Here is an 18390-nt window from a genome sequence, read left to right on the forward strand (position 1 = left end):
CCTTTTATAATTTTGTAATGTATTGTATTGTATTCGTATTGTATTGTATTCAAATTTATTGTCATTGTCTCAATTTGAGACAACGAAATGAATTTCCCTTACAGGCAGTATCATAAAAAATCACACAAAAAATCATAAAAAAATTAAAATAATAATAAATAAATAATAAAACATATTAAAAATAAAATTGAAATTGAATTAAAAAAAAAATCCATAATTTTATATGTTTCTATAAGATTCCCCCTCATCCTTCTAAACGCCAGTGAATATGCACACAATGTTTTTAATTAATTTAGTTTAGTTTAGAGATACAGAGTGCAAACAGGCTCTTAGGCCCACCAGAACCCGTGCCAACCAGCGATCACCCGTAGGATAACACTAGTTCTATCCTACATACCAGGGTCAATTTTTTTCCACGGATACCGGCTAACGTACACGTCTTTGGAGTGTGGGAGGAAACCGGAGCACCCAGATAAAACCCACCCGGTCAAAGGGAGAACGTACAAAGTCCGTGCGGACAGCACCAGTGGTCTGGATCGAATCCGGGTCTCTGGTGCAGTGAGGCAGCACGTCTACCGCTGCACCACTGTGTCGCCCCCATCTAGGCAGTGTGTTAGCTGCCCACTTATTAAAAGACGTTTTTGTAGGCGTCACTCTCATTCCTACAATTCCAAACCCATGCCCTGATTCCACCAGTCAACCAACCCCAATCATGAGTCATCAACCAGCCAAATTATGGACATTAATTTATTATTTGTAAATCTTCCGTTCCCTTTCATTTAAATTCTGTCATTCTTTTCCCGCTAGCAGAGGAACGGTTTATAATTTTGAGCCATTCTTTGTAAAAAATAAAAATGAGCACCGACTCGTAATAGTTAGTTTGATAAGACATAAAAAATTAAATGCACATATATTTTTTAAATTATTTTAAATTATTAACCAACATAGTAATCTGTACAATACTTTGCAGGTATCCATTCCAAAAAAAAAAACAAATAACAGAAAAAACTCATTTGGACTTTCAATATTTATTTACCTTGAACTGGAAAATAAAAAAAAAACATTTAAAAAGCATAACCTGCTTGGTTTCACGATTAAATTAACAAACTCGACCATGGTTCAACCAAAAGTCAGAAACTGCTTTGAATAGCTTCTTCACATTATTTCATTCCATGTTCAGGGCCCTGTAATTAATCTAATTCATCATTAATTGATGCAGATTGCAGAGTGTGAGCCAATTGGTGCTTTCACTTCATGTTAAAGATGCACTGACATTTCCTCTGGAGTTTGCATCATTCAAGCAGCACTTTTCCCATTTTACATTGTGAACAGTGATACTAAATGCAGTCACAAATCGAACCAGCTACAGAAAATCCGATTATATCTATCAACACAATCCAGTGAATAAGAATTACACAAATAGTCTGGTGTAAGTTTTTCTGTGAATATGAACCAGAGGGGTTGCTGGGTTCGGTTTAGATAATGGGTGGGTGGTGTTACGTTCACAGAAATTTGATTTTTTTTTTTTGAGGGGGGAAGAATCCCTCTTCTTCTTTCTCCGGTTGCAGCTCTTGCCGTGAGCAGAGTCAGAGCCGTCGTTTAGCAAAGTCACTAAGCAAAGGTACAACTCAACTTGACCTCCAAACTGTACACGTACACTGGACCCTCAGTCTACGCTGAGGTGCATCAAACCATTGGAAACGGTGGCTTCCTTAGACCTCCGCATCTTGTCTATTGCCTTCTGTAGATCCTGTTGTTTGATGGGACGGATCCTCTCCTTGGCGCTGTTAAAACAAGCAGAATGTGAAGTTGAATGAAGGGGTGCAAAAATCTGCCTTGATCACGTTCAAAATATTACATGCGGGGATATTGACAAAACAACAAATTTAGTGCGTGGAAAGGAACTGCACATGCTGGTTTATACCGAAGATAGACACTTTGGAGTGTGGGAGTGCTGTGGTGCAACCCAGTAGGTTGGGCAGCATCTTTGGAGAAAAAAAGATGGGTGATGTTTTGGGTTGGGACACTTCTTCAGACCAGTGGGGAGTGGGGAGAGGGGAGAAGATTGAAGAGAATAGAGAGAGAGAAAGAAAGGGGGAGGGGGATTAAGTTTTCATTTTTGCACAGAGGGTGATGGATGCCTGGAACCCACTGCCAGGGTGGTGGTGGAAGCAGATACGATTGTGGCGTGGAAAGGCCTTTTAGGCTAACATGGTAATGCAGGGAATAGGGGAACATGGATCACGTGCAGGCAGATGAGATTGGTTTAGCTTGCATCGTGTTTGGTACATTGTGGCCTGATCTTAGATACAGGGTCTGTGGAAGGGTCCCGACCCGATAGAGAATCGAGGAATATGTGGAGAAAGCAGGAACGGGGTACTGATTCTGGATGAACAGCCATCATCATATTGAATGGCGGTGCTGGCTCGAAGGGCCGAATGGCCTACTCCTGCACCTACTTTCTCTGTTTCTATGAAACATCACCCATACTTTTTCACCAGAGATGCTGCCGGACGTGTGGAGTTATTCCCACATTTTGTGTCTATCTTAGAAAAAAAACTCTGAATCTTACAAACCTTTGCTCCTCCTCAGAACCATTGACGTAATCTCGGACACAGAACATGGCAGCATCTCTGCACAGCTCTTTCAGGTCACTTCCCGAAAAGCCATGAGTTTCCTTGGCAATTTCAGTCAAGTTCACGTAATTGTCAACCTAATAAGAAACAAAATAATATATTTTAGTTCTAGAAACTCGCTACCAGAGGAGGTAGTTGTGGCAGGTCGCACAACAACATTTAAAAGACATTTGGACAGGTATATAAATAATTTAGTTTAGTTTGGAGATACAGCGCGGAAACTGGCCCTTCGGCCCACTGAGTCCGTGCCGACCAGCCATCCACGCACACTCACACTCTCCTATACACACACTAGGGACAATTTACAATTTAACCAAGCCAATTAACCTACAAGCCTGCACATCTTTGGAGTGTGGGAGGAAACCAGAGCTCCCGGAGAAAACCCACGCAGGTCACGGGGAGAACGTACAAACTGTGTGCAGACAACACAGGTAGTCAGGATGGAAACCCTGGACCATGCAAGATGACAACCGAGCCGTCCACAGTGTAGAGATACAGGATAAAGGAAATTACATATAGTGCAAAGTAAAGTCCAATTAAAGATAGTCTGATGGTCTTCAATGGGGTAAATGGTAGCTCAGGATAGGAATGGTCTAGAAGGAAACGGGTAAAATGTGTACAGGTGGGACTAGCGTAGATGGGGAATCTTGGCCAGCAACATATATATATATATATGAACAGATACACGTCAACATGCATACAACACGTACAAACATGTCAACATGCTACAACACGCAAACATATTAATATGCATACAACGTGTAAACATGTCAACCTACATACATGTTAACCCATCAACATGCATATAATACATGGACTTGTCAACACACATAACGCATCGCACATGTAACATGTCAACACACACAATATGTGAACATGTCAATATACATATAACATGTTTAATGACTCCAGAAAGTTTCTCAGATTTCTGTTTACTAGCATCAACATCAGGTACCCATGCTAATTCCAGATACAACAATAACAAAGTCTTTGCAATAGTTAGGTAGACAAAAATGCTGGAGAAACTCAGCGGGTGCAGCAGCATCTATGGAGCGAAGGAAATAGGCAACGCTTCGGGCCGAAACGTTGCCCATTTCCTTCCCTCCATAGATGCTGCTGCACCCGCTGAGATTCTCCAGCATTTTTGTGTACCTTCAATTTTCCAGCATCTGCAGTTCCTTCTTAAACCCTTTGCAATAGTTAAATGGGTTCATTTGTATTTATGTCAAATACTGGTGCCATATTATTAAAAAAATCCAAATCCTACTGTTTGCTTTTAATAAAGGGAGAACTACAACTGTAACAAAAGTAGAACATTTATAAGCAATGTTATGTGGCCTTGGAATGCATAGATTATTAAAATCAAACTGATATATTACTACAGAAGCAAATACTCAAGCCAAGTATGGAAAATATTTGGCAATCCAAGCAATAACATAATTCAATTGGCTTTTATTTCAAGCCACAAACCTTTTCATTTAGTAGAATTAGAGCCAGAATTAGTTCCCGCTGCTTGATGTTCTGTGAAACAAAGGGGAAAAAAAATCAGTTTAATAACATGTAACAGTACTACAGAAAAAACGCCAATTCGTGTAATACTTTCTGCCAAAACCCATCATGTTGGAATATACCATCATATTCATCTAGCATAGAAATTCTGAGACAATAGTGGTTACGGAAATTGACGAGCAATCTAAACATCCACATTCAATGGTCTGAAGACATCAGTTCAAACTCTACTTAGACACAAAAAGCTGGAGTAACTCAGCGGGGACAGGCAGCATCTCTTGAGATGTCACCCATTCCTTCTCTCCAGAGATGCTGCCTGACACCGCTGAGCTACTCCAGCTTTTTCTGTCTATCTTTGGTTTAAACCATCATCTGCAGTTCCTTCCTACACAGTTCAAACTCAGCCACAGCAACCGAAGAACTTAAAAAAGATTGCCTGTGATGTTGCCCATGAATCAAGGTTGGTGTAAAAAAATGTCAATTAGGAAAGGAAATCGGCCATCCTTGCATGTATGTGCCCAGACCCACAGCAGTCCAGTGGATTCTTGAATGGAAATGACCAAGCAGGTCGTTGTAGAGCAATTAAGCCAATAAATGCAGCATTCTCAGCAATGTTCACGTCACATGAAAGAACCGCATGTTTTACAACGCCCTCACCTAATATTTTTTGTTCTTAAATACATCCAAATGATATTTTCTTTACAACATTGTAAAACCACGGTGGCGCAGCGGTAGAGTTGCTGCCTTTCAGCACCAGAGACACAGGTTTTATCCTGACTACGGGTGCTTGTCTGCACAGAGTTTGTACGTTCACCCCGTGACCTCGTGGGTTTTCTCCAGGTGCTCTGGTGTCCCCCCCCCCCACACTCGAAAGATGTGCAGGTTTGTAGGTTAATTGGTTTCTATAAATTGTAAATTGTCCCTAGTGTGTAACATGTGCTAGTGTACGGGGTGATCGCTGGTAACTGTGGACTCGGTGGGCCGCAGGGCCCTTTTCCATACGGTATCTCTCAGGTCTAAACATCTAACATGGTCTTTTGCCCTATTTGCATTATTATTATTTAAGGTGCATTTATTTCCTTCTTCTAACTTCCTAAATATAATCCTTCTATTTTTTCCTACACTAACTACATCAACTAACTATGCTACTGCTAGTCTGCCCATGCCTTCATAAGATAGTGATAGGTGCAGAATTAGGCCATTCAGCCCATCAAGTCTACTCCGCCATTCAATCATGGCTGATCTATCTCTGTCCCAACTCCATTCTCCTGCCTTCTCCCCATATCCTCTGACACCCATACTAATCAAGAATCTACCTATCTCTACCTTAAATATATCCACTGACTTGGCCTCCACAGCCTTCTGTGGCAAAGAATTCCACAGATTCACCGCCCTAAGAATCTTTTACTAACCTCATCATAATCTGTACTTAGAACGATCCGTCCTATATATTTCTGTAAGGTTTAAAATTGCAAACTAGGTGATAGATCAGCCACGATTGAATGGCAGAGTAGACTTAATGGGCCGAATGGCCTAATTCCGCTCCTAGAACTTATAAACTTATCTCCTTGGCATCATGTTCTGCCCAGACATTTTGGGCCTAAGGGTCGGTTCTTGTGCTGTACTGCTCTATCTTCTAAGGTCATAATCACAAGTATTAAGCAATGATAATTTAGAAGGATGAGAGAGAACCTTAAAGAAACATATAAAATTCTTACGGGATTGGACAGGCTAGATGCAGGAAAAATGTTCCCTATGTTGGGGGAGCCCAGAACCAGGGGTCACAGTTTAAGAATAAAGGGTACGCCATTTTGGACTGAGATAAGGAAAAACATTTTAAGCCATAGAGTTGTGAATCTGTGGAATTCTCTGCCACAGAAGGCAGTGGAGGCCTGGGTGTGCTTGTACATCCGTCACTGAAAGTAAGCACGCAGGAACAGCAGGCAGTGAAGAAAGCTAATGGCCTGTTGGCCTTCATTGCAAGAGGATTTGAGTTGAGGAGCAAGGAGGTCCTACTGCATTTGAACAAGGCCCTGGTGAGATTGTACCTGGAGTATAGTGGGCAGCTTTGGTCACCTAATTTGAGGAAGGACATTATTGCTATTGAGGGAGTGCACCATAGGTTCACCAGGTTAATTCCCGGGATGGCGGGACTGACATATGATTAAAGAATGGGTCGACTGGGCTTGTATTCACTGGAATTTAGGATGAAAGGGGATCTTTAGAAACATAAACAATTCTTAAAGGATTGGACAGGCTTGATGCAGGAAAAATGGTCCCCGTGTTGGGAGAGTCCAGAACCAGGGGTCACAGTTTAACAAATAAGGGGTAGGCCATTTAGGACTGAGACGAGGAAAAACTTTTTCACCCAGAGTTGTGAATCTGTGGAATTCTCTGCCACAGAAGGCTGTCGAGGCCAATTCACTGGATGTTTTCAAGTGCAAGTTTAATTTAGCTCTTAAAGCTAAAGGAATCAAGGGATTATGGGGAAAAAGCAGGAACGGGGCACTGATTTTGGATGATCAGCCATGATCATATTGGATGGTGGTGCTGGCTTGAAGGGCCGAATGGCCTTCTCCTGCACTTATTTTCTATGTTTCTAATTCACTGGATGTATTCAAGAGAGAATTAGATATAGCTCTTGGGGCAAACGGAATCAAGGGATATGGGGAGAAAGCAGGAACAGGGTACTGATACTGAATGATCAGCCATGATCATATGCAATGGCGGTGCTGGCTCGAAGGGCTGAATGGCCTACTCCTGCAGCTATTTTTCTACGTTTCGATAATCTTAAAGCATTATTCCCACATCAATACTTACAGGCTGGTTTATATGAAATCTTGTTGGCATCCTTCGCAAAATGGCAGTGTCTAGATCTTGTGGTCGGTTGGTGGCTCCCATCACGATTACCTGGGTGCAGGGCATCAGTACAACACAAATTGTATTAAAAGAAGTGATATCCTTGGAACAGCGTCATCGACAATTTCATTATTTTGTTTCATTATTTCTCTCATCAATTAACTCCAAATTATAGTAAAATACTTTTAATTCTTCAGCAAAATAAAAGCATAATAGCTAATCATAAATACTGATCATGGCTGTAGCAAACTTAGGATCCCACACATTCAAATTAAATCGGGCGGCACGGCGGCACACCGGGTTCGATCCCGACTACGGGCGCTGTCTGTACAGAGTTTGCACGTTCTCCCCGTGACCTGCATGAGTTTTCTCCAAGATCTTTGGTTTCCTCCCACACTCCAAAGACGTAGAGGTTTGTAGGTTAATTGGCTTGGCGTAATTGTAAATTGTCCCTGGTGTGTGAAGGATAATGTTAATGTGCGGGGATTGCTGGTCGGTGCGGACTCAGTGGGCCAAAAGGCCTGTTTCCGCGTTGTATCTCTAAACTAAACTAAAAGAGAAACATGTCCACACACAGTGTAGTCTACATAAACTATCATGGAGAAACAAGCTTTTCATTGCTAAATTAAACTATTTCTGCACTCGGTATCTTTCCCTTTGCTTTGTCTATTGTTCTTGAGTTGAACCTATTGTATGTACATATTGTATATTTGAACTGTGTTGTACAGTATGTTTGGACACTATTTAAGAAGCAGTTAGACAGGTGCATGGATAGGACAGATTTGGAAGGATATGAACCAAACGTGGGTAGGTGGGACTAGTGTAGCTGGGACGTTGGCCAGTGTGGGCAACTTGGGCTGAAGGGCCTGTTTCCACACTGTATCACTCTATGACTCTAGTCTGCAAAACAAAGCTTTTCACTCTGCACACATGACAATTACAAATCTAAACCGAAAGATAACGGGATGGTTAAAAATACTCACGGGTATCTTTGATGGATAGACACAAAGTGCTGGAGTGACTCAGCTGGTCAAGCAGCATCTCTGGAAAAAAAGGATGGGTAACGTTTTGGGTCGAGACCCTTCTTCTGAAAAAGTCTGAAGTAGGGTCTCAAACCCAAAGCGTCACCCATCCTTTTTCTACAAAAATGCTGCCTGACCCGCAGTTACTCCAGCACTTTGTGTTTATGTTTGGTGCAAACCAGCATCTGCAGTTCCTTGTTTCTACTATCTTTGATGGATGATTTATTCACGCAAGGGGAAGATTCATAAGGCAAGGTTCTTGTGGGGCTAAAGACTTATCAATAATGGAACTAGTGGTGGGGTTATCAAGACCACAGGGTGACTTTAAACTAAGACGACAAGCTTTAGTTTAAATTTTAAAAATCTTTGAGATGTGGAGGCAAGCATAGAATTGTGGGAACTGTGGATCTGAGAACAAGATAGGCTATCTTATAGGATTGGGCAGGACAAGACGTGCAGGTTTGTAGATTAATTAGCCTTTGTAAAATGCCTGTAGTGTGTAGGGAGTAGTTGAGAAAGTGGGATAACTTAGAACTAGTGTGATTTGGATGATCAACGATCGACATAGACTCAGTGGTCCAAAGGAACTTGTTTCCATGTTGTGTCTCTAAACTAAACACAAAGGTAATAGTTTAGTTTAGTTTAATTGAATTTAGATACATCGCGAAAACAGGCCCTTCGGCCCACCTAGTATGCACCGACTAGTGAATCCTGTACACTAGCACCATCCTACACACCGAGGACAATTTTCTATCTTTACCAAAGCCAATTAACCTACAAACCTGTACGTCTTTGGAGCATGGGAGGAAACAGGTGAAAATGTACAAACTCCCTACAGACAGCACTCGTAGTCAGGATTGAACCCGGGTCTCTGGCGCTGTAATGCAGCAACTGTACTGCTGCGCCACCGTGCTACCACAGATAAATGAACAGACACAGAATATTAACATTGAAATCTCATAGTTCAGTCACCTGACAGTTGAAGTCTGTTTCGAGTCCATCCCAGAGGCTCATAAACTGAGCCTTCATCATCGCAGTGGCTTCATGGTCAGAGCTGGACCGATTGCGCAGAAAAGAATCTAAGGGAAGAGTATAAAAAATCGTTAGCATCAAACTCTTGACACTGGAGGATAGCACTTATGAAATGAAACCATTAACAAGATTAGTGCAGGTGAACAAGAGGATTAAAAAAAAAAAAGCTGTTTGTAAAGAAATAGTTCCACTAGGTGACAAAGGTCGAAAGCAAACAATATAAAAATTGGAAATATATATCCAATACTGGCAACATATTGGCGGCACAGTCACTGATTTACAACACCATAGACCCGGGTTTGGATCCTGACTACGGGTGCTGTCCGTACCGAGTTTGTACGTTCTCCCCGTGACCCGCGTGGGTTTTCTCCGAGATCTTCGGTTTCCTCCCACACTCCAAAGACGTACATGTTTATAGGTTAATTTGCTTGGTGTATGGATAAAATTGTCCCTAGTGTGTGAAGGATTGCGTTAATTTGCAGGGATCACTGGTCGGTGCGGACTGGGTGGGCCAAAAGACCTGTTTCTGCGTGTATCTCTTAAAAAAAAAAAAAGAACTTCTATCATCCACTTGCACAAACAAAAGCTTTTCACTGTATCTTGGCCCATGTGACAATAATAAACTACACTAAAGAACCTAAATTATACTACATCTTGTGAAAGAGAAGGTAGTCCAAAGACATGTTTGAAATTGCCAAAGCTAACCTACAACATGCACAAATGGAAACCTTGCTAACCATAAATAAAGAAAAATAAAGCAATCGGAAAGGTTAACAGAAAAATGGCAAATAAGGAACTTTATTCAAGCAAGGTTTTTTTTTAAATGTGTAACAGAAATAGATGGCGTTACTCATCAGTATTCGACATGGAAGGGAGTTCAAGTACGAATGGAAAAATGACAAATGTCCTTGTTGAAAATGTTTTCTCCAAGTATATTTAATCACTGGCACTGTAAGGCAGCAACTCTACCCGCTGCGCCACCGTGCCGCCCCAGTGTATGTAAAGATCTGAGAGGAAACGGTTGTCATGGCATATCTTCTTCAGTGAGTAATATTTCTTGAGCACAAGTTATTCATTGAACCCAAATACTCTGAGCAAACATAGATCACCACAACTCTCGGTTCAGTAGAAACTCATTCTCCCTCCACACCCAGCCACTGCAGCTGGAAACTCAACGCAAAAGAATGAGCTAAAGCTCAAACTGGAAAAAATAACATTTATCCTGAAGTGTCACAAGCCACATTTGTTGACACAGGATGGGGAAACTAAATACACGTTTCTTCTTACATTAGGACACAGAGCACCATAAATGACCTTTTGCAATTTGCTTTTTGTTACAATACCAACAGAATGTAATAGTCACTGAATAATTAGGGTTGTGAGTCATGTAATTAATATCTGCCCAAAATGTGATCCTTGAGTGATACATAATTAATTGAACAGAACACTTTAAAAGAAGGAAAATCGGTTGTTTTCTCCTTGCGAGTGTTATGAATGCAAGCAGCAGGAGCATAACTTGCTTTCCACCTCTTCTTCACCAATTAACAACATTATATTTGGTTAAGATGGACACACAAAGCTGGAGTTTCTCAGTGGGTCAGAGCATCTCTGGAGAAGAGGAATAGGTGACGTTTCGGGTTGAGACCCTTCTTCAGGCCGTCACCTTTCTCCAGAGATGCTGACTGACTTGCTGAGTTACTCCAGCTTTTTGTGTCTATCTTCGGTTTAAACCAGCATCTGCAGTTCCTTCCTACCCATGACATTTGATTAAGCAGAGCTATTGTCCATTCACACCCAAAATTCTACTGAGTTTTATGAGACGAATGATCCACAATGCATCCTGACAATATATAAGTGATTGGCAAGTTAATGTGTGGGGAGCGTTTGATGGCTCTGGGGCAGTACTTGTTGGACTTGAGAAGGATGAGGGGTGGCTCATGGAAACCTACCGAATAATGAAAGGCCTAGATAGAGTGGATGTGGAAAGGATGTTTCCAGTTGTGGAAGAGTCTAGGGCTAGAGGGCACAGCTTCAGAATAAAAGGAAGTACCTTTAGAATGGAGATGAGGAGGAATTCCTTTAGCCAGAGGGTGGTGAATCTGTGCAATTCATTGCCACAGACGGCTGTGGAGGCCAAGTCATTGGGTATTTTTAAAACAGAGATCAGTAGATTAGTCGGGGCTTCAATGGTCACAGGGAGAAGGCAGGAGAATAGGGTTGAGAAGAAAAAATGGAGAAGCTATGATTGAATTGTGAAGTAGACTCGATGGGCCGAATGGCCTAATTCTGCTTCTACGTCTTATAAAGCAATGTACATCTTCCAGTTCTGTAGAGGATTCATTCATATTTCCATGTTAAACTGAATGGGAAGGTCCCTGAATAAAATCCGGTGTCTTGGAAACAGTCCTTAAGGTTACAAACTGTTAGGACAATAAATAGATAAGTAGTTTGGAATTTGGTCAAAAAGTCAACACCGAGGAAAAATAAATAGAATTCAACAAATAAATTTAATGTAGGGACATTTGGAAATACTGGAGTCAGAAAACATGAACAAATTCCCCAACCTCAGCAGCATAAAACAAATCAGAACTAGTGTGATGAAGAGAAATGCTACAACTGAAGACCCCATCTCACAACCTGAAAAACTGAACTCATGCTGTTGTCTGATAATGTAATCAGGATGAAAAGTGTTAAGCTTTAATATGGGTGCAAATCCTGGACCCTGCGAGCTGCAGAATGTGAAAAAGATCGCAAGTTTACTCATAAACATGTGGAAACAATCTGCGGTACGACATGAACCATATTATTTAATACTAAATTTATAGAATCAAGGTGGCTGTCTGTTGCAATCATTACTGTGTATTCAGCTGGGAAAGTGGATATAGTCAGTACCAGCATTACTTAAGGGTTCTCCTTCCGAGAAATGATTGTAAGCCAGATTTGCCATGTCAGAAAAATCAATTTTCTATAGTTAGCCATATTGTATCGCAGGCTGATGAACCATCCTATCACCAACTTGAGTGCGGTCCTGACCCACCATCTACCTCATTGGAGACCCTCGGACTATCATGAATTGGATTTTACCTAGAACTGAACGTTATTGTCTTTACCCTGCATCTATACACTTGATTGTAATCATGCATAGTCTTTCCGCTGACTGATTAGCATGCAACAAAAAAGCTTTTCAGGATACCTCGGTACACTTGACAATAAACTAAACTCTACATACACTTGCTACAATCCATTAATTTCACTAAATAATCTCCATAGCTATACTCATAATTAAACCAATAGGATATATAACCTTATACCAGGCTTGTTACCAGGCTTCTGAACGATCCTACCATAAGGTGGGATACTGTTCGATTCGCCTTTATCTCATTGTGCACATTGGACTTCGTCTATGTTCTCTGCTCTACCTTGTTGAGAACTATATCCTGCACTGTGTATCTTTCCCTTTGCTCTACCTGAGTTTGGTTTGATTATGTTTATGTCTACCATAAAGTCTGAAGAAGGGTTTGACCTGAAACGTCACCCATTCCTTCTCTCCAGAGATGCTGCCTGTCCCGCTGAGTTACTCCAGCATTTTGTGTCTACCTTTGATTTATCCAGCATCTGCAGTTCTTGTATACATTATGTACACCATTATCTGACTTGATTGGATAGCATTCAAAATAAATCTTTTCACTGCACCTCAGTACACATGACAATAATAAATCTAAATCGTTATTATTGCTGTTAACATGGAAGTTTCTTTAAAAAGTATTGGACAATTTGCATGGTCAAATTTCTGCTAGACAGGTCAGCCATAACACAGGAAGCCTGGAAAATGAGATCTTATGTTTCTTCAATGTATTTTTCCCCCCCACATAAATTCTAACAGAGAGAATTTTATTCTGTATCTCAAATTTCAGTGAGGTGATTTATGGATATTGCAAGGGCGGATTTCCGTCACTTGAACAGCTGCAACGTGGGGGTGGTCTGTATATTGAAGAGTAATTAAATTATGTAACAGGACATAATTTAGCCTGAAAATAGACACAAAGTGCTGGAGTAACTCAGTGGGTCAAGCAGCATCGCTGGAGAAAAAAGGAATAGGTGACGTTTAGGGTGGAGACCCTTCCTCAGACTTCTTCAGTCTGAAGAAGGGTCTCTTGCACTATACATTAGATTGCTATATTGTAGTAAGAATTGCCTCTGTTGGAGTAGAGGTTTAAAAGGTGATCGCTGATCGGCGCGGACTCAGTGGGTCGAAGGGCCTGTTTCCGCGCTGTATCTCTAATGTCTAAAGAGGAATAATACAAGCTTACCAATTTCATCAATAAAGATGATGGCAGGTTGCAGTTTTACAGCCAGTGAGAATACAGCTGCAGCCAGTTTTTGGGATTCTCCGTACCATTTATCAGTCAAGGTGGACGGCTGCAGATTAATGAACCGACACGCAGCTTCTTTAGCAGTAGCCTTGGCGATGAGAGTTTTACCACAGCCTGGAGGTCCATATAGGAGGACACCTAAAATGAAACAAAGAGCGTTCCTGAAAGTTATTTAAGGACCTCATCATCAAATCACACATACAGGAATAGATAAGGTACACGTACAGTATTTTAGCCAGAGTAGGGGAATCAAGAACCAGAGGGCATGGGTTTAAGGTGAGGGGGGAAATATTTAATTGGAACCCGAGGGGTAACTTCTTTTGTTACCCAAAAGGTGGTAGGTACGTAGAACAGTCTGCCAGAAGTTGAGGCAGGTACTATCACAACTTTTAAAAAAATAATTGGACAGGTACATGGATAGCATAGAGGGATATGGGCCAAACGCAGGCAGATGAGGCTGGTGTAGATGGGGCATGTTGGTCGGTGTGGGCAAGTTACTCATCGGGACTTCCACGGCCGATCGGAGGCTCGAATTTGCCCCCTGCAACCGGGGCTCTGCAACCACTGCCCGGCTGCAGCCGGCATAGACGACTTGCGGGGCCGACTCAGTGGGTTGGTATCTCGGGCCCTCAGAGGACCGATCCTGCACCAGTGGACTCCTCTCGGAGGCCGTGACCTCCTCTGGTCGGGCAAAACGGATCATCCAGAAAGGCTCTGGAACCAAGGGTGCAGGAGAATCGGTGGAGGACCTGTACTAGTGCAGTATTTTGCGACACTTTATCAAAATGAATAGAGGACATCACTTTATTCCAAATTAATAACACAGAATATTGCAATCCACATCACACCGTGAATTTGTTGAATCTATTGTTAACACAGATTGGGTTATAACAGCGTTTACACAGGAGGTGGCCAGCTGCTTTCAACCCCTTGATGTACAATTCAAACAGAATATTTGTACATAATGGCTTTTAAAGAATTTATAAATTAAAAAATCCTAGAATTAAATGTTTCTAATAGTTAAAAACAACTTTATGTGGGTTAAAATAAACTCACATTTATACCCCCACATCTACACAATTTGTTCCATTATTCAACACAGCTACAAAGAGGCAAGTGTTGGTTACACTTGAATGGTGCTCAATCAACATCCACCCAAATTACTCTGTCACAGTAATGACACGGGTCGCCTTACAGTAAGCTCCGGAGCGCTGTGGCCGCCGACTCCCAACATCGCGGAGCTGGGGCTGCGGGTGTCGGGCTGCGGGCGGAGCCGGTTGTAGCTCCGACCCCGGCAACTCTACCCCTGGCTGCGCGGCGCTCCAAACCCAGCACGCCCGCGGCCGGACGCCCGCAGCCCCAGCTCCGCGATGTTGGTAGTCGGCGGCCACAGCGCTCCGGAGCTTACTGCACGGCGACCCGGTAAGGCATTGCCCGCTCCCCGCCTCTCCGACCAGGTAGGGGACTAAGAATTAAAGTTCCCCCCTTCACCCCACGCCCCACCACATAAAATCCCTCCAAACTAACTGACCAACATTTAAGCAATGATTTACAATGATTCCCCGGTCTCCGGGGAGGAGGCAGCCGCTCCAGACTTTTCAAGCAGCCTACCTACCTAATCTACGCTAAAAATCTTCCATTCCGAAATCGGAAAAATCCCGAAATCCAAGAAGTGTCTGGTCCCAAGGCTTTCGGATAAAAGGTTGTGTACCTGTACTACATTAATTGCCAGAAGATCTATTTTATTTAAATGGACTCTAATCCTCTGACCACACTCCTATGAAACGATATCATGTTTAAATTTAGAAAAAATTAGGAGTGACATTGTTGAACCCTTGGTCAAATTTGATAGGACTTGGGGAAGCTTTATTCAATATTTTCACACGATATAAATTGTTCCCTCTAATTCTCTTACCTTTATACGGTGGAACGGACTTGACGACAAACAAGGATCTAAATTATTGAAACTCTTTGCAGCCCAGATTTTATTTTGCTTATTTCAGTTTAGGGGTTTTTTGTTTTTCTCTTTTTTCTCCTCGTCTTTTTATCTATTTATTTTTATATATACAAGTTCTCTTTTAAACATTTAACTTTATGTACATAGAGACCGGGAGGTCTATACCCAATGTGTATTTTGACACTGGATTCATATTTAGATTACACTTGTTGTTAATGTAATCCTGATCCCTATGTATCAACATCACTGTTATGTTTATCATTATTTTTTTGGTTTTTGAAAAAAATTAATAAAAAGATTTTAAAAGAAAGAGAATTATACTTTTCTTCAGACCGTTTTCACTGACAGTTTAGTTTAGAGATACAGCATAGAAACAGGAGCTTCGGCCCACCGAGTCCGCGCTGACCAGCGATCACCCGTACACTAGTTCTATCCTACACACTAGGGACAATTTACAGAAGCCAATCAACCCACAAACCTGTACGTCTTTCGAATGTGGGAGGAAACCGGAGCACCTGGAAAAAAACCCACGTGGTCACATGGAGAAAGTTCAAACTCCGTACAGACAGCACCCGCAGTCAGGATCGAACCAAGGTCTCTCGCGTTGTAAGGCAGCAACTCTACCGCTGCGCCACCGTGCCACCCTTGAACCCACGCCTCCAGTTGGAGACCAGAACACCCGCTGCACTGCAGAAGGACTTTAGTCCTCGAGTCTGGCGCCTTAGACCAATCAGCCATCCTGACAAAAGCTTGGATAGAGTGGATGTGGAGAGGATGTTTCTATTAGTGGGAGAGTCTAGGACTGGAGGTCATAGCCTTAGAAATAAAGGACGTTCCTTTAGGAAGGGGATGAGGAGGAATTTCTTTAGTCAGAGAGTAGGGAATCTGTGGCCGTCAATCGATATTTTTAAAGCAGGGAGAGAACATTTTGATTAGAAGGGATGTCAGGAGTTATGGGGAGAAGCCAGGAAAATGGGGTTGGGGGTAGAGATAGATCAGCAATGATTGAATGGTGGAGTAGACTTCATGGTCCAAAGGGCCTAATTATGATCCTATCACTTTTGACATGTTATCAGCGATGTACAAATAACACCCAATAACCAAAGGATCGGGCCGTTAAGTCTACTACATCATTCAATCATTCTACACCATTCAATCATGGTGGATCTATTTTTCCCTCTCAACCCCATTCTCCTGCCTTCTCCCCACAATCCCTTATACCCGTCCTAATCACCAATCTGTCGGCCTCAGCGTTAAAAATATCCATTGACTCGGCTTCCACAGCAATGAATTCCACGGATTCACCACCCTCTGACTAGAGAAATTCCTTCTCATCTCCTTTGTGAAGGTTGGTCCTTTTATTCTGAGGCTATGGCCTCTGGTCCAAGACTCTCCCACTAATGGAAACATCCTCTCCACATTTACACTATCCAGGCCTCTCACTATTCAGTAAGTTTCATTGAGGTCCTCCATTATCCTAAACTTCAGCGAGTACAGGCCCAGTGCCATCAATTGTTGACCTAATCATTCCTGGGATCAATCCCGTAAACCCCCTCTGGATCCTCTCTAAAGCCAGCACATCCTTCCTCAGATATGAGGCTCACAAGATATGTTTCAACCCCTGCACCATCTACCCCCTCCAACTGTTTACCTTTTGGAGGCTGCAACAGCCTGGAACCTTCAAACAAGTGCCGTTTCTGAATTGGTAATATGACGGTGTCTTTGAGTTCTGCAATCACATCATCCAAGCCAGCAACGTCATCCCATGTAACCTGTTGAAAGCAGGCAGATGAAGGCGTATTAACCAGGTAATGCGTGAACAGAGCCTGAATACTGCAACAACCAGGTTCAGGAATAGCTACTTCCCCACAGCTATTAAACCTGGCTCGGACAAAACTCTGATTATTGGTGGTCCATTATCTGCTATTTGCATTTTATCAGTTTATTTGTTTATGTGTGCATATATTTATATTGTGGTATATGGACACACTGATCTGTTTTTGTAGTGAATGCCTACTATGTTCTGTGTGCTAAGCAAAGCAAGAATTTCATTGTCCTATCAGGGACACATGACAATAAACTCACTTGAACTTGAAATGCTATCTTTATGATTTGTTAATTTTTTTTGTAATGTTTGAAACAAAACCATCCAGTGAAAACAGTATATGAAATGCATATTCATGTGGATTAAAAACTGGCTTCCTCGTAGAAAACAGAGGGTTGTGGTGGAATGGTGTTTGTGATCAGTGGAGTTCCACAAGGACCTTTTGATGGGACCTCTGTTGTAAGTACAGTACATATATGCAACGAATTGGATGTCAAATGTTGAGGTTTGGTTAATAAATTTTCAGACAAAGTATACTGTGGGATATAGATCAACTACAGAACTGGGCAGAGAAATGGTGTCAAAGGTTTCGGGGGAGAAGGCACGAGAGTGGGGTTGAGTGGGAAAAACAGATCAGCCTTGATCGAATGGCGGAGCTGACTCAATGGGTCGAATGGCCTAATTCTCTGTATTCTTCTTCTTGTTGCGTACGGCGTGCACAGCCTAAAGTTGTAGGACAACTTGTTCCATTTGATCTTTTTTGATTGTGCATACCAGGTTGATTGCATTCGTCAAAACAGGGCGGACCATGTGAAGGTTGCAATCTCCCATCCCCTTCTCTGTGTTATGGTTATGTAATAAAAAGGAACTGCAGATGCTGGTTTATACCAAGCATTAACAGAAAATGCTAATTATAGCACGTCAGGCAGCAGCTCTGGAGAAAATGGGCAGATAATGTTTTGGGTTGGGATCCGTCTTCAAACTGTCTGAAGAAGGTTCACGACCAGAAATGTCATGTTCATTTTCTCCAAAAAATACTGCCTGGCCTGCTAAGTTATTTTGTGTCTAGCTTTGTTATGATCTTATAATCTTCCACCACTGGTTGACCAAACCTGGTGAAGCCTATAATGGCTTGATCCTTTAATGAAAACATTCAAATTGTGAGCTTTTGTTGGAA

The 18390-nt window shown here is 42.0% G+C and overlaps 1 protein-coding gene across 3 annotated transcripts in view; it reads right to left on the minus strand.

Annotated features, from left to right (window-relative positions):
- Positions 1–1012: 1012 nt before the first annotated feature.
- The window catches only part of atad1b (ATPase family AAA domain containing 1b), a 55909-nt gene continuing 38531 nt past the window's right edge, over positions 1013–18390 (minus strand). For all 3 annotated transcript variants that reach the window (XM_055647260.1, XM_055647258.1, XM_055647259.1), the window contains exons 4-10: positions 17040–17160; positions 13369–13569; positions 8999–9105; positions 6966–7055; positions 4107–4157; positions 2577–2713; positions 1013–1784 (exon numbers count right to left, since the gene is read on the minus strand). In XM_055647260.1, coding sequence (XP_055503235.1) covers positions 1667–1784; positions 2577–2713; positions 4107–4157; positions 6966–7055; positions 8999–9105; positions 13369–13569; positions 17040–17160 — 825 coding nt within the window. In that variant the 3' untranslated portion in view covers positions 1013–1666. The remainder of the gene's footprint in view (positions 1785–2576; positions 2714–4106; positions 4158–6965; positions 7056–8998; positions 9106–13368; positions 13570–17039; positions 17161–18390) is intronic.

Source organism: Leucoraja erinacea, chromosome 15, assembly GCF_028641065.1.
Source record: "Leucoraja erinacea ecotype New England chromosome 15, Leri_hhj_1, whole genome shotgun sequence".
NCBI classification, from domain to species: domain Eukaryota; kingdom Metazoa; phylum Chordata; class Chondrichthyes; order Rajiformes; family Rajidae; genus Leucoraja; species Leucoraja erinaceus.